Source organism: Salvelinus fontinalis, chromosome 32, assembly GCF_029448725.1.
Source record: "Salvelinus fontinalis isolate EN_2023a chromosome 32, ASM2944872v1, whole genome shotgun sequence".
Classification (NCBI taxonomy): Eukaryota; Metazoa; Chordata; class Actinopteri; order Salmoniformes; family Salmonidae; genus Salvelinus; species Salvelinus fontinalis.
Genome location: NC_074696.1, coordinates 13022148 through 13039647, shown reverse-complemented (window position 1 = coordinate 13039647; position 17500 = coordinate 13022148). Strand labels below are relative to the sequence as shown.

At 39.1% G+C, this 17500-nt stretch overlaps 1 protein-coding gene across 5 annotated transcripts in view; it reads left to right on the top strand.

Moving 5' to 3' along the window:
• LOC129830764 (copine-4-like) overlaps positions 1-17500 on the top strand; it is a 54627-nt gene that overhangs the window by 3597 nt on the left and 33530 nt on the right. For 4 of the 5 annotated variants that reach the window (XM_055893465.1, XM_055893462.1, XM_055893463.1 and 1 more), the window contains exons 4-10: positions 7810-7989; positions 9185-9256; positions 9568-9642; positions 13644-13727; positions 14896-14985; positions 16709-16807; positions 17076-17162. In XM_055893465.1, the coding sequence (XP_055749440.1) occupies positions 7810-7989; positions 9185-9256; positions 9568-9642; positions 13644-13727; positions 14896-14985; positions 16709-16807; positions 17076-17162 (687 nt within the window). The remainder of the gene's footprint in view (positions 1-7809; positions 7990-9184; positions 9257-9567; positions 9643-13643; positions 13728-14895; positions 14986-16708; positions 16808-17075; positions 17163-17500) is intronic. The other variant, XM_055893466.1, reaches the window with a different exon arrangement.

Genomic DNA, 17500 nt, shown 5'->3' with positions numbered 1-17500 from the left:
AGGTCTTACTGCCAGGTCTTACTGCTAGGTCTTACTGCTAGGTCTTACTGCCAGGTCTTACTGCTAGGTCTTACTGCTAGGTCTTACTGCCAGGTCTTACTGCCAGGTCTTACTGCTAGGTCTTACTGCTAGATCGTACTGCTAGGTCTTACTGCTAGGTCTTACTGCTAGGTCTTACTGCTAAGACTTACTGCCAGGTCTTACTGCTAGGTCTTACTGCTAGGTCTTACTGCTAAGACTTACTGCCAGGTCTTACTGCTAGGTCTTACTGCCAGGTCTTACTGCTAGGTCTTACTGCCAGGTCTTACTGCTAGGTCGTACTGCTAGGTCTTACTGCTAGATCGTACTGCTAGGTCTTACTGCTAGGTCTTACTGCTAGGTCTTACTGCTAGGTCTTACTGCCAGGTCTTACTGCCAGGTCTTACTGCTAGGTCTTACTGCCAGGTCTTAATGCTAGGTCTTACTGCCAGGTCTTACTGCTAGGTCTTACTGCCAGGTCTTACTGCTAGGTCTTACTGCCAGGTCTTACTGCCAGGTCTTACTGCTAGGTCTTACTGCTAGGTCTTACTGCTAGGTCATACTGATAGGTCTTACTGCTAGGTCTTACTGCTAGGTCTCCAAGTGGGGACCTGAGATGGTTGCTGTCCTCTGTTACTACATTAGGTAGGCATAGGTGTTATTATATTAGGTAGGCATAGGTATTACTACTATATTAGGTAGGTATAGGTGTTATTATATTAGGTAGGTATAGGTGTTATTATATTAGGCAGGTATAGGTATTACTACTATATTAGGTAGGTACAGGTATTACTACTGTATTAGGTAGGTATAGGTGTTATTATATAAGGTAGGTATAGGTGTTATTATATTAGGTAGGTATAGGTATTACTACTATATTAGGTAGGTATAGGTATTACTACTATATTAGGTAGGTATAGGTGTTATTATAATAGGTAGGTATAGGTGTTATTATATTAGGCAGGTATAGGTATTACCACTATATTAGGTAGGTATAGGTGTTATTATATTAGGTAGGTATAGGTGTTATTATAATAGGTAGGTATAGGTGTTATTATATTAGGTAGGTATAGGTATTACCACTATATTAGGTAGGTATAGGTGTTATTATATTAGGTAGGTATAGGTATTACTACTATATTAGGTTGGTATAGTTGTTATCAAATTAGGTAGGTATATGTGTTACTACTATATTAGGTAGGTATAGGTGTTACTATATTAGGTAGGTATAGGTATTACTACTATATTAGGTAGGTATAGGTATTACTACTATATTAGGTAGGTATAGGTATTATTACTATATTAGGTAGGTATAGGTTTTACTACTATGTTAGGTAGGTATAGGTATTACTACTATATTAGGTAGGTATAGGTGTTATTATAATAGGTAGGTAGAGGTGTTATTATATTAGGTAGGTATAGGTATTACTACTATATTAGGTAGGTATAGGTGTTATTATAATAGGTAGGTATAGGTGTTATTATATTAGGTAGGTATAGGTATTACTACTATATTAGGTAGGTATAGGTGTTATTATAATAGGTAGGTATAGGTGTTATTATATTAGGTAGGTATAGGTATTACTACTATATTAGGTAGGTATAGGTATTACTACTATATTAGGTAGGTATAGGTATTACTACCATATTAGGTAGGTATAGGTGTTACTACTATATTAGGTAGGTATAGGTATTACTACTATATTAGGTAGGTATAGGTGTTATTATAATAGGTGTTATTATATTAGGTCGGTATAGGTGTTATTATATTAGGTAGGTATAGGTGTTATTATATTAGGTAGGTATAGGTGTTATTATATTAGGTAGGTTTAGGTGTTATTATATTAGGTAGGTATAGGTATTACCACTATATTAGGTAGGTATAGGTGTTATTATATTAGGTAGGTATAGGTATTACTACTATATTAGGTAGGTATAGGTATTACTACTATATTAGGTAGGTATAGGTATTACTACTATATTAGGTAGGTATAGGTATTACTACTATATTAGGTAGGTATAGGTATTATTACTATATTAGGTAGGTATATGTGTTACTATATTAGGTAGGTATAGGTGTTACTACTATATTAGGTAGGGATAGGTATTACTACTATATTAGGTAGGTATAGGTATTACTACTATATTAGGTAGGTATAGGTGTTATTATATTAGGTAGGCATAGGTATTATTACTATATTAGGTAGGTATAGGTGTTATTATATTAGGTAGGTATAGGTATTACTACTATATTAGGTTGGTATAGGTATTACTACTATATTAGGTAGGTATAGGTATTACTACTATATTAGGTAGGTATAGGTGTTATTATAATAGGTAGGTATAGGTGTTACTACTATATTAGGTAGGTATAGGTGTTATTATATTAGGTAGGTATAGGTATTATTACTATATTAGGTAGGTATAGGTGTTATTATATTAGGTAGGTATAGGTATTATTACTATATTAGGTAGGTTTAGGTGTTACTACTATATTAGGTAGGTATAGGTGTTATTATATTATGTAGGTATAGGTGTTACTACTATATTAGGTAGGTATAGGTGTTATTATATTAGGTAGGTATAGGTATTACTACTATATTAGGTAGGTATAGGTGTTATTATATTAGGTAGGTATAGGTATTACTAATATATTAGGTAGGTATAGGTATTACTACTATATTAGGTAGGTATAGGTATTACTACTATATTAGGTAGGTATAGGTATTACTACTATATTAGGTAGGTATAGGTATTACTACTATATTAGGTAGGTATAGGTGTTACTACTATATTAGGTAGGTATAGGTGTTATTATATTAGGTAGGTATAGGTGTTATTATATTAGGCAGGTATAGGTATTACTACTATATTAGGTAGGTATAAGTGTTACTATATTAGGTAGGTATAGGTGTTATTATATTAGGTAGGTATAGGTATTACTACTATATTAGGTAGGTATAGGTATTACTACTATATTAGGTAGGTATAGGTGTTATTATATTAGGTAGGTATAGGTATTACTACTATATTAGGTAGGTATAGGTATTACTACTATATTAGGTAGGTATAGGTGTTATTATAATAGGTAGGTATAGGTATTACTACTATATTAGGTAGGTATAGGTATTACTACTATATTAGGTAGGTTTAGGTATTACTACTATATTAGGTAGGTATAGGTGTTATTATAATAGGTAGGTATAGGTGTTATTATATTAGGTAGGCATAGGTATTACTACTATATTAGGTAGGTATAGGTGTTATTATATTAGGTAGGTATATGTGTTACTACTATATTAGGTAGGTATAGGTGTTATTATATTAGGTAGGTATAGGTATTATTACTATATTAGGTAGGTATAGGTATTACTACTATATTAGGCAGGTATAGGTATTACTACTATATTAGGTAGGTTTAGGTATTACTACTATATTAGGTCAGTATAGGTGTTATTATAATAGGTAGGTATAGGTGTTATTATATTAGGTAGGCATAGGTATTACTACTATATTAGGTAGGTATAGGTGTTATTATATTAGGTAGGTATAGGTGTTATTATATTAGGTAGGTATAGGTATTACTACTATATTAGGTAGGTATAGGTGTTACTACTATATTAGGTAGGTATAGGTATTACTACTATATTAGGTAGGTATAGGTATTACTACTATAATAGGTAGGTATAGGTATTACTACTATATTAGGTAGGTATAGGTATTACTACTATAATAGGTAGGTATAGGTATTAATACTATATTAGGTAGGTATAGGTGTTACTACTATATTAGGTAGGTATAGGTATTACTACTATATAAGGTAGGTATAGGTGTTATTATATTAGGTAGGTATAGGTATTACTACTATATTAGGTAGGTATAGGTATTACTACTATATTAGGTAGGTATAGGTGTTATTATATTAGGTAGGTATAGGTGTTATTATATTAGGTAGGTATAGGTATTACTATTATATTAGGTAGGTATAGGTGTTATTATAATAGGTAGGTATAGGTGTTATTATAATAGGTAGGTATAGGTGTTATTATATTAGGTAGGTATAGGTATTACTATTATATTAGGTAGGTATAGGTGTTATTATAATAGGTAGGTATAGGTGTTATTATATTAGGGAGGTATAGGTATTACTATTATAATAGGTAGGTATAGGTGTTATTATATTAGGTAGGTATAGGTATTACTACTATATTAGGTAGGTATAGGTGTTATTATATTAGGTAGGTATAGGTATTACTACTATATAAGGTAGGTATAGGTGTTATTATATTAGGTAGGTATAGGTATTACTATTATAATAGGTAGGTATAGGTGTTATTATATTAGGTAGGTATAGGTGTTATTATAATAGGTAGGTATAGGTATTACTATTATAATAGGTAGGTATAGGTGTTATTATATTAGGTAGGTATAGGTGTTACTATTATAATAGGTAGGTATAGGTGTTATTATATTAGGTAGGTATAGGTGTTATTATAATAGGTAGGTATAGGTGTTATTATATTAGGTAGGTATAGGTATTACTATTATAATAGGTATGTATAGGTGTTATTATATTAGGTAGGTATAGGTATTACTATTATAATAGGTGGGTATAGGTGTTATTATATTAGGTAGGTATAGGTATTACTACTATATAAGGTAGGTATAGGTGTTATTATATTAGGTAGGTATAGGTATTACTACTATATTAGGTAGGTATAGGTGTTACTACTATATTAGGTAGGTAAAGGTATTACTACTATATTAGGTAGGTATAGGTATTACTACTATATTAGGTAGGTATAGGTGTTATTATATTAGGTAGGTATAGGTATTACTACTATATTAGGTAGGTATAGGTGTTATTATATTAGGTAGGTATAGGTATTATTACTATATTAGGTAGGTATAGGTGTTACTACTATATAAGGTAGGTATAGGTATTACTACTATATTAGGTAGGTATATATATATATAGTAGTAATACCTATACCTACCTAATATAATAACACCTATACCTACCTATTATAATAACACCTATACCTACCTAATATAGTAGTAATACCTATACCTACCTAATATAGTAGTAATACCTATACCTACCTAATATAGTAGTAATACCTATACCTACCTAATATAATAACACCTATACCTAGCTATTATAATAACACATATACCTACCTAATATAGTAGTAATACCTATACCTACCTAATATAGTAGTAATACCTATACCAACCTAATATAGTAGTAATACCTATACCTACCTAATATAGTAATAATACCTATACCTACCTAATATAATAACACCTATACCTACCTAATATAGTAGTAATACCTATACCAACCTAATATAGTAGTAATACCTATACCTACCTAATATAGTAATAATACCTATACCTACCTAATATAGGTATAGTGTTACTACCTAATATAGTAACACTTATACCTACCTAATATAGTAGTAATACCTATACCTGCCTAATATAATAACACCTATACCTACCTAATATAATAACACCTATACCTACCTAATATAGTAGTAACACCTATACCTACCTAATATAGTAGTAATACCTATACCTACCTAATATAGTAGTAATACCTATACCTACCTAATATAGTAGTAATACCTATACCTACCTAATATAGTAGTAATACCTATACCTGCCTAATATAATAACACCTATACCTACGTAATATAGTAGTAATACCTATACCTGCCTAATATAATAACACCTATACCTAGCTAATATAATAACACCTATACCTACCTAATATAACAACACCTATACCTACCTAATATAGTAGTAATACCTGTACCTACCTAATATAATAACACCTATACCTACCTAATATAATAACACCTATACCTACCTAATATAGTAACACTTATACCTACCTAATATAGTAGTAATACCTATACCTACCTAATATAACAACACCTATACCTACCTAATATAATAACACCTATACCTACCTAATATAGTAGTAATACCTATACCTGCCTAATATAATAACACCTATACCTACCTAATATAACAACACCTATACCTACCTAATATAGTAATACTACCTATACCTACCTAATATAATAGTAATACCTATACCTACCTAATATAGTAGTAATACCTATACCTGCCTAATATAATAACACCTATACCTACCTAATATAGTAGTAATACCTATACCTACCTAATATAATAACAACTATACCTACCTAATGTTGTAACAGAGGACAGCAACCATCTCAGGTCCCCACTTGGAGACCTAGCAGTAAGACCTACTTAGGTATAGGTATTACTACTATATTAGGTAGGTATAGGTATTATTATATTAGGTAGGTATAGGTATTATTACTATATTAGGTAGGTATAGGTGTTATTATATTAGGTAGGTATAGGTATTATTATATTAGGTAGGTATAGGTATTATTACTATATTAGGTAGGTATAGGTGTTACTACTATATTAGGTAGGTATAGGTGTTATTATATTAGGTAGGTATAGGTATTACTACTATATTAGGTAGGTATAGGTATTACTACTATATTAGGTAGGTATAGGTGTTATTATATTAGGTAGGTATAGGTGTTACTACTATATTAGGTAGGTATAGGTATTACTACTATATTAGGTAGGTATAGGTATTACTACTATATTAGGTAGGTATAGGTATTACTACTATATTAGGTAGGTATAGGTGTTATTATATTAGGTAGGTATAGGTATTACTACTATATTAGGTAGGTATAGGTGTTACTACTATATTAGGTAGGTATAGGTATTACTACTATATTAGGTAGGTATAGGTATTACTACTATATTAGGTAGGTATAGGTATTACTACTATATTAGGTAGGTATAGGTGTTATTATATTAGGTAGGTATAGGTATTACTACTATATTAGGTAGGTATAGGTATTACTACTATATTAGGTAGGTATAGGTATTACTACTATATTAGGTAGGTATAGGTATTACTACTATATTAGGTAGGTATAGGTATTACTACTATATTAGGTAGGTATAGGTATTACTACTATATTAGGTAGGTATAGGTGTTATTATATTAGGTAGGTATAGGTATTACTACTATATTAGGTAGGTATAGGTGTTACTACTATATTAGGTAGGTATAGGTATTACTACTATATTAGGTAGGTATAGGTATTACTACTATATTAGGTAGGTATAGGTGTTATTATATTAGGTAGGTATAGGTATTACTACTATATTAGGTAGGTATAGGTATTACTACTATATTAGGTAGGTATAGGTATTACTACTATATTAGGTAGGTATAGGTGTTATTATATTAGGTAGGTATAGGTATTACTACTATATTAGGTAGGTATAGGTGTTATTATATTAGGTAGGTATAGGTATTACTACTATATTAGGTAGGTATAGGTGTTATTATATTAGGTAGGTATAGGTATTACTACTATATTAGGTAGGTATAGGTATTACTACTATATTAGGTAGGTATAGGTATTACTACTATATTAGGTAGGTATAGGTATTACTACTATATTAGGTAGGTATAGGTGTTACGTGGCGCTGAACTTCAGAATGATGATGTCACTGCTGATATTTTACTCCTGTAAAAACTTCAAAGTGTGTTTGTGTTTGTGTTTGTGTGTGTGTGTTTGTGTGTGTGTGTTTGTGCGTGCGTTCGTTCGTTTGTGTGTGTGTGTGTGATTGTGTTTGTGCGTGCGTGTGTGTTTGTGCGTGCGTGCGTTCGTTCGTGTGTGTGTGTGTGTGTGTGTGTTGGTGTGTGCCTGTGTATAGGTGGACCGGACAGAGGTGATCCGTAGCAGTATCAGTCCAGTGTTCTCTAAGGTGTTCCTGGTTGACTTCTACTTTGAGGAGGTGCAGCGTCTTCGCTATGAGCTACATGATATCAGTCCCGCTCACAACGGACTCAGAGACACAGACTGCCTCGGAGCTATGGAGTGTACGTTGGGACAGGTAGGTGCATGTGAGGACAGGCCAGTGTACGGTGGGACAGGCCAGTGTACGTTGGGACAGGACAGTGTACATTGGGACAGGCCGATGCACATTGGGACAGGACAGTGTACATTGGGACAGGCCTCTGCACATTGGGACAGGACAGTGTACATTGGGACAGGACAGTGTACATTGGGACAGGACAGTGTACATTGGGACAGAACAGTGTACATTGGGACAGGCCTCTGCACATTGGGACAGGCCAGTGTACATTGGGACAGGCCGCTGCACATTGGGACAGACCACTGCACATTGGGACAGTCCAGTGCACATTGGGACAGGACAGTGTACATTGGGACAGGCCAGTGCACATTGGGACAGGACAGTGTACATTGGGACAGGCCGCGGCACATTAGGACAGGACAGTGCACATTGGGACAGGCCGCCGCACATTGGGACAGGCCAGTGCACATTGGGCCAGGCCAGTGCACATTGGGACAGGCCAGTGCACATTGGGACAGGCCGCTGCACATTGGGACAGGTCGCTTCACATTGGGACAGGCCGCTGCACATTGGGACAGGACCGTGTACATTGGGACAGGCCAATGCACATTGGGACAGGACAGTGTACATTGGGACAGGCCAGTGCACATTGGGCCAGGACATTGTACATTGGGACAGGCCAGTGTACATTGGGACAGAACAGTGCACATTGGGACAGGCCAATGCACATTGGGACAGGACAGTGCCCATTGGGACAGGTGTCTGCACATTGGGACAGGTCATTGTATGTGAGGAGTGCATGTTAGGACAGAAGGAAAGATTAGTGTGGTATCTGCTATAACCCTTTCTACCCGTCTGTCTGTCTGTCTGTCTGTCTGTCTGTCTGTCTGCCTGTCTGCCTGTCTATCTGTCTATCTGTCTATCTGTCTGACTGTCTGCCTGTCTGACTGGCTATCTGTCTGTCAATCTGTCTGTCAAACTGTCTGTCTGTCTGTCTGTCTGCCTGTCTGCCTGTCTATCTGTCTATCTGTCTGACTGTCTGCCTGTCTGACTGGCTATCTGTCTGTCAATCTGTCTGTCAAACTGTCTGTCTGTCTGTCTGTCTGTCTGTCTGTCTGTCTGACTGTCTGCCTGCCTGTCTGACTGGCTATCTGTCTGTCAATCTGTCTGTCAAACTGTCTGTCTGTCTGTCTGTCTTTGCTGCACCTTGCAGATCGTGTCCCAGAGGAAACTGTCCAAAGCGCTACTTAAACAGGGAAACGCTACCAGCAAGTCCTCGATCACGGTACAAAGTTCACACACACTTGCACACGCACACACACACAGACACACAAACGCACACGCACAAACACACACACACACGCACACACACACACACACACACACACACACACACACACACACACACACACACACACACACACACACACACACACACACACACACACACACACACACACACACACACACACACACATACACACACACACACACACACACACACACACACACACACACACACACACACACACACACACACACACACACACACACACACACACACACAGACCGATGATGATGATATTTCTGCTCTAGGTAACATCAGAGGAGTTGTCAGGTAATGATGACTACGTAGAACTATCCTTCAGAGCTCGGAAACTAGACGACAAGGTGAGTGTGTGTGTACATACAGAATACAGTGGGTTTAATAATTAAAACATCTACATTTGAGTCATTTAGCAGACGCTCTTATCCAGAGCGACTCACAGGAGCAATTAGGGTTAAGTGCCTTGCTCGAGGGTACATCGACAGATTGTTCACCTAGTCGGCTCGGGGATTCAAAGCAGCAATCTTTCTGTTAATGGCCCAATGCTCTTAACTGCTCCAGTACATACCGCTCCAGTCTACCTGCCGCTCCAGTACATACCGCTCCAGGCTACCTGCCGCTCCAGTACATACCGCTCCAGGCTACCTGCCGCTCCAGTACATACCGCTCCAGGCTACTTGCCGCTCCAGTACATACCGCTCCAGGCTACCTGCCGCTCCAGTACATACCTCTCCAGGCTACCTGCCGCTCCAGTACATACCGCTCCAGGCTACCTGCCGCTCCAGTACATACCGCTCCAGTACATACCGCTCCAGTACATACCGCTCCAGGCTACCTGCCGCTCCAGGCTACCTGCCGCTCCAGGCTACCTGCCGCTCCAGGCTACCTGCCGCTCCAGTACATACCGCTCCAGGCTACCTGCCGCTCCAGTACATACCGCTCCAGGCTACCTGCCGCTCCAGTACATACCGCTCCAGGCTACCTGCCGCTCCAGTACATACCGCTCCAGGCTACCTGCCGCTCCAGTACATACCGCTCCAGGCTACCTGCCGCTCCAGTACATACCGCTCCAGTACATACCGCTCCAGGCTACCTGCCGCTCCAGTACATACCGCTCCAGTACATACCGCTCCAGGCTACCTGCCGCTCCAGGCTACCTGCCGCTCCAGGCTACCTGCCGCTCCAGGCTACCTGTCGCTCCAGTACATACCGCTCCAGGCTACCTGCCGCTCCAGGCTACCTGCCGCTCCAGGCTACCTGTCGCTCCAGTACATACCGCTCCAGGCTACAGGCCGCTCCAGTACATACCGCTCCAGGCTACCTGCCGCTCCAGTACATGTCTTCAGAGATGAAAGAGGGATAGGACAAAGGAGAATGAAAGGGGAGTGCCTAGGAGCGGTGGAGAAGAGCAAGAAGAGAAGGAGAGGAGAGGGCGTAGGAGGGGTGGAGAAGAGCAAGAAGAGAATGAGAGGAGAGGGCTTAGGAGGGGTGGAGAAGAGAACTAAGAGAACGAAGAGAATGAGAGGAGAGGGCTTAGGAGGGGTGGAGAAGAGAACGAAGAGAACAAAGAGAACGAACAGAACGAAGAGAATGAAGAGAAGGAGAGGAGAGGGCGTTGTAGGGATGGAGAAGAGAACAAAGAGAACGAAGAGAAAGAAGAGAAGGAGAGGAGAGGGCGTTGGATGGGTGGAGAAGAGAAAGAAGAGAAGGAGAGGAGAGGAGAAGGCCAGGAGAAGAGAAGTGGAAGAGAGTGATAAATTATTCCTTAGCTGCAGTGGTGAAAAAAGTACTAAATTCTCCTACTTGAGTAAAAGTAAAGATACTTTAATAGACAATGACTCAAGTAAAAGTGAAAGTGACCCACTAAAATATGACTTAAATACAATTCTAAAAGTATCTATCTGGTTTTAAATGTACTTATACAGCGGTGGGAAACTACTCAACTGTCACACTTGAGTTAAAGTAAAAAGTAAATGCTATACATCAAATTCTGTATATAATGTTACAGTATGTAGCTTTTTGGGCATCCTGACCAAATTCACATAGAAATGTGTGTTATAGATCTGTCATTCTCATCAAAAGGAAGTCTAAGAAGCGGAAAATATGTTCTATGTAAGCCATTTCTACGCTTCTCGTTCTTAAGTTTCGTTTTTTGCATTTTTTACATTTGGTTTTGTACACCAGCTTCAAACAGCTGAAAATACAACATTTTTGCTTATGGAAAGTATATTTTCACAGAGGTTAAAATGGTACAATGATTCTCTACAAAAGCACTGCTTGTCTTGTCATATAAACTGAAATTAGGCTGACTAATAGAATTTGAGCATCCATGAAATGCCAGAGCGATTTCTGCATATTGCATCTTTAAGCAAATCAGATGGCACAATTTTATTGTTGTTAATTTATTTATGGGCAGCCAGGGCCACACTCCAACACTCAGACATCATTTACAAACAGTATTTGTGCTTAGTGAGTCTGCCAGATCAGAGGCGATAAGGAGGACAACCCGTTATATTGATGGATGTGTGAATTGCACCGTATCGCTGTCCTGCCTGAGCATTTGAAATGTAATGAGTACTTTTGAGTGTTAGGGGAAATGTATGCATATTGTCTTTAGCCATGTACAGTCGTGGCCAAAAGTTTTGAGAATGACACAAATATTAATTTTCAAAAAAGTCTGCTGCCTCAGTTTGTATGATGGCAATTTGCATATACTCCAGAATGTTATGAAGAGTGATCAAATGAATTGTAATTAATTGCAAAGTCCCTCTTTGCCATGCAAATGAACTGAATCCCCCCCAAAACATTTCCACTGCATTTCAGCCCTGCCACAAAAGGACCAGCTAACATCATGCCAGTGATTCTCTCGTTAACACAGGTGAGTGTTGATGAGGACAAGGCTGGAGATCACTCTGTCATGCTGATTGAGATCGAATAACAGACTGGAAGCTTCAGAAGGAGGGTGGTGCTTGGAATCATTGTTCTTCCTCTGTCAATCATGGTTACCTGCAAGGAAACACGTGCCGTCAACATTGCTTTGCACAAAAAGGGCTTCATAGGCAAGGATATTGCTGCCAGTAAGATTTCACCTAAATCAACCATTTATCGGATCATCAAGAACTTCAAGGAGAGCGGTTCAATTGTTGTGAAGAAGGCTTCAGAGTGCCCAAGAAAGTCCAGCAAGCGCCAGGACCGTCTCCTGAGGTTGATTCAGCTGTGGGATCGGGGCACCACCAGTACAGAGCTTGCTCAGTAATGGCAGCAGGCAGGTGTGAATACATCTGCACGCACAGTGAGGTGAAGACTTTTGGAGAATGGCCTGGTGTCAAGAAGGACAGCAAAGAAGCCACTTCTCTCCAGGGAAAACATTGGGGACAGACTGATATTCTGCAAAAGGTACAGTGATTGGACTGCTGAGGACTGGGGTAAAGTCATTTTCTCTGATGAATCCCCTTTCCAATTGTTTGGGGCATCTGGAAAAAAAGCTTGTGAGCGCTACCATCAGTCCTGTGTCATGCCAACAGTAAAGCATCCTGAGACCATTCATGTGTGGGGTTGCTTCTCAGCCAAGGGAGTGGGCTCACTCACAATTTTGCCTAAGAACACAGCCATGAATAAAGAATGGTACCAACACATCTTCCGAGAGCAACTTCTCCCAACCATCCAGGAACAGTTTGGTGACAAACAATGCCTTTTCCAAAATGATGGAGCACCTTGCCATGCGGCACAAGTGATAACTAAGTGGCACAGGGAACAAAACATCAATATTTTGGGTCCATGGCCAGGAAACTCCCCAGACCTTAATCCCTTTGAGAACTTGTGGTCACCTCAAGAGGCGGATGGACAAACAAAACCCCACAAATTCTGACAAACTCCAAGCATTGATTATGCAAGAATGGCCTGCCATCAGTCAGGATGTGGCCCAGAAGTTAATTGACAGCATGCCAGGGCGGATTGCAGAGGTCTTGAAAAAGAAGGGTCAACACTGCAAATATTGACTCTTTGCATCAACTTCATGTAATTGTCAATAAAATCCTTTGACACTTATGAAATGCTTGTAATTATACTTCAGTATTCCATAGTAACATCTGGCAAAAATATCAAAAGACACTGAAGCAGCAAACTTTGTGAAAATTAATATTTGTGTCATTCTCAAAACTTTGGCCACGACTGCAGTGGAAAAGTTGTAAAAAAATATAAATAATAAAGTTAAGTACAGATACCCCCCAAAAAAACAATTTAAGGAGTACTTCAAAGTATTTTTTACTTAGTTACTTTACACCACTGCTTAGCTGAATAAACAATTGATCAAGCTGATTTTCAAACATGATGTGTTTTTCTGTAGGATTTCTTCAGCAAATCAGATCCATTTTTGGAAATCTTCCGAATGAATGATGATGGCAGCGGATCACTAGTTCACAGAACTGAGGTAAATTGCACACAGACATTTAGCAGACGCTCTTATCCAGACAGACTCACAGAACTGAGGTAAATTACACACAGACATTTAGCAGACGCTCTTATCCAGACAGACTCACAGAACTGAGGTAAATTACACACAGACATTTAGCAGACGCTCTTATCCAGACAGACTCACAGAACTGAGGTAAATTACACACAGACATTTAGCAGACGCTCTTATCCAGACAGACTCACAGAACTGAGGTAAATTACACACAGACATTTAGCAGACGCTCTTATCCAGACAGACTCACAGAACTGAGGTAAATTACACACAGACATTTAGCAGACGCTCTTATCCAGACAGACTCACAGGAGCAATTAGGTTTAAGTGCCTTGTTCACATGGGAACATTGGCAGATTATTCACCTGGTCGGCTCAGGGATTTGAACCAGCGACCTTCTGTCTACTGGCCCAACACTCTTAATCGCTAGGCAACCTGCCACCTGCCCACTCACAGACAGTATGTGCACAGATGATGATATTGATGTGTGCAGTGGTGGAAAAAGTACCCAACTGTCATACTGGAGTAACAGTAAAGATACCTTCATAGAAAATGACTCAAATAAAAGTGAAAGTCACCCAATAAAATACTACTTGAGTAAAAGTCTAAAAGTATTTGGTTTTAAATATACTTAAGTATCAAAAGTACATATACGTGTAACCCTAACCCTATTAAGCAAACCAGACAGCACCATTTTCTTGTTTTTTTTTCATTTACGGATAGCCAGGGTCACACTCCAACACTCAGACATCATTTACAGATAGCCAGGGTCACACTCCAACACTCAGACATCATTTACAGATAGCCAGGGTCACACTCCAACACTCAGACATCATTACAGATAGCCAGGGTCACACTCCAACACTCAGACATCATTTACAAACCAAGTGTTTAGTGAGACCGCCAGATCAGAGGCAGTAGGGATGACCAGGGATATTATCTTGATAAGTGTGTGAATTGGACCATTTTCCTGTCCTGCTAAGTACGGACTAAAAATGTATGCCGTAAAAAGTACATGATTTTCTTTAGGAATATAGTGAAGTAAAAGTAAAAGTTGTCAAAAACATAAATAGTAAAGTACAGATACCCCAACAAACGAGGTAAGTAGTACTGGTCATGTGTGTGTTCTCAGACGGTGATGAATGACCTCAGCCCGGTGTGGAAGTCATTCAAGGTCTCTCTTAACACACTGTGTAGTGGAGACCACGACCGCCAACTAAAGGTAAGATCCCAAACATAACCTGACCATAACATCCTCTAACCTGACCACATGCAACTGATGGTGACGACGGACCTTGCCTAAGATTTGAAGAGGCTTTAGCTCAGCTGCCTAACACGGTCTTGTGACACACTGACGACACAGTTGTTTTTTTTAAAGTCAGTACAATATTCATGCTCATGTTGTGTGTGTGTCAGTGTCAGTGTGTGTGTGTGTGTGTGTGTGTGTGTGTGTGTGTGTGTGTGTGTGTGTGTGTGTGTGTGTGTGTGTGTGTGTGTGTGTGTGTGTGTGTGTGTGTGTGTGTGTGTGTGTGTGTGTGTGTGTGTGTGACTCTTTAACCTTACAGAGATTCTAAACGGTATTGTCTTCATGAATAAACATGGGATCATTAATTATTCACAAGCCTCTTAACACCCCGTGTCTCTTGTCAGCCCTGTCAACGGGGAACACACACACACACACACACACGCACACACACACACACACACACACACACACACACACACACACACACACACACACACACACACACACACACACACACACACACAGTTACCTGTTTAAAAATTCCGTAAGTAGAACAGAGTGGACTGAGTTAGGTCTGTGTGAGCTCTGAATCAAAGATTATTGTGTTACGTCTGAATCAGTTATCATTGTGTTAAGTCTGAATTACATTGTGGAGCTATGTCTCAATCAGTTATCATTCTGTTAAGTCTGAATTATATTGTGGAGCTATATCTGAATCAGTGATTTTTGTGTTAGGTCTGAATCAGTGATTTTTGTGTTAGGTCTGAATCAGTGATTTTTGTGTTAGGTCTGAATCAGTGATTTTTGTGTTAGGTCTGAATCAGTGATCAGTTAGCACAAATAGAAGAAAACGTTTTAAAACAGAATAGATACTACAAATATGATGACCGATTTTTGCTCTCTGTTCTGAAATGTTTTAATTTTGCTAATTTTGCGCCCTAATGAACATGACTTAGCTCCATCTCTGTCTAATGCACATGACTTAGCTCCATCTCTGTCTAATGCACATGACTTAGCTCCATCTCTGTCTAATGCACATGACTTAGCTCCATCTCTGTCTAATGAACATGACTTAGCTCCATCTCTGTCTAATGAACATGACTTAGCTCCATCTCTGTCTAATGCACATGACTTAGCTCCATCTCTGTCTAATGAACATAACTTAGCTCCATCTCTGTCTAATGAACATGACTTAGCTCCATCGCTGTCTAATGCACATGACTTAGCTCCATCGCTGTCTAATGCACATGACTTAGCTCCATCGCTGTCTAGTGAACAGTCCCAAACTTGATAGGTACACACACACACACACACAAACACACACACACACACACACACACACACACACACACACACACACACACACACACACACACACACACACACACACACACACACACACACACACACACACACACACACACACACACACACTACAGCTGAGTCCCTCTCAGCGTCTCCAGATTAATATTTCACCCCCCCACCAAAACCAGCTATCAATCATTCAGCATGGCATTTATGTGTGTCTGTGTGTGTGTGTGTGTGTGTGTGTGTGTGTGTGTGTGTGTGTGTGTGTGTGTGTGTGTGTGTGTGTGTGTGTGTGTGTGTGTGTGTGTGTGTGTGTGTGTGTGTGTGTGTGTGTGTGTGTGTGTGTGTGTGCGTGCGTGCGTGCGTGTGTGTGCGTGCGTGTATGTTTCAGTGCACAGTGTATGATTGGGACTCCAATGGGAAGCACGACTTCATTGGAGAGTTTCAGACCACCTATAAGGAGATACGGACAGACCTGGACGGGAGACAGGTACACCCTAACCCTAACCCAACCCTAACCCTAAATCTAACAGAACCCTAACTAACCCAACCCTAAATCTAATACTAACCCAAACCTAACCTAACCCTAAACCAACCCTAAATCTAATGCTAACCCAAACCTAACCTTACCCTAAACTAACCCTAACCCAACCCTAACCCAACCTAAACTTAACCTGACCCTCAATGAGCTAAAATGATTATTGAGGCTAATAATTGCTAAACATGCAAATGATTCACGTGCATGTTAATGTGTGTAGATGCAATGGGACTGTATAAACCCCAAGTACCAGCTGAAGAAGAAGAACTACAGAAACTCTGGCGTCATCGTCCTCAACCACTGTAAGGTAACATTCCTCTTTATATCACTCGTTATCTCTGCCCCCTCTTCATATCACTCTCTATCTCTACCCCCCGCTTTATATCACTCTTTATCTCTGCCCCATCTTCATATCACTCTTTATCTCTGCCCCCTCTTTATATCACTCTTTATCTCTGTCCCTCTCTTCATATCACGATCTATCTCTATCCCCCTCTTTATATCACTCTTTATCTCTGTCCCCCTCTTCATATCACAATCTATCTCTATCCCCCTCTTTATATCACTCTTTATCTCAATCCCCCTCTTTATATCACTCTTTATCTCTATCCCCCTCTTTATATCACTCTTTATATCTGTCCCCCT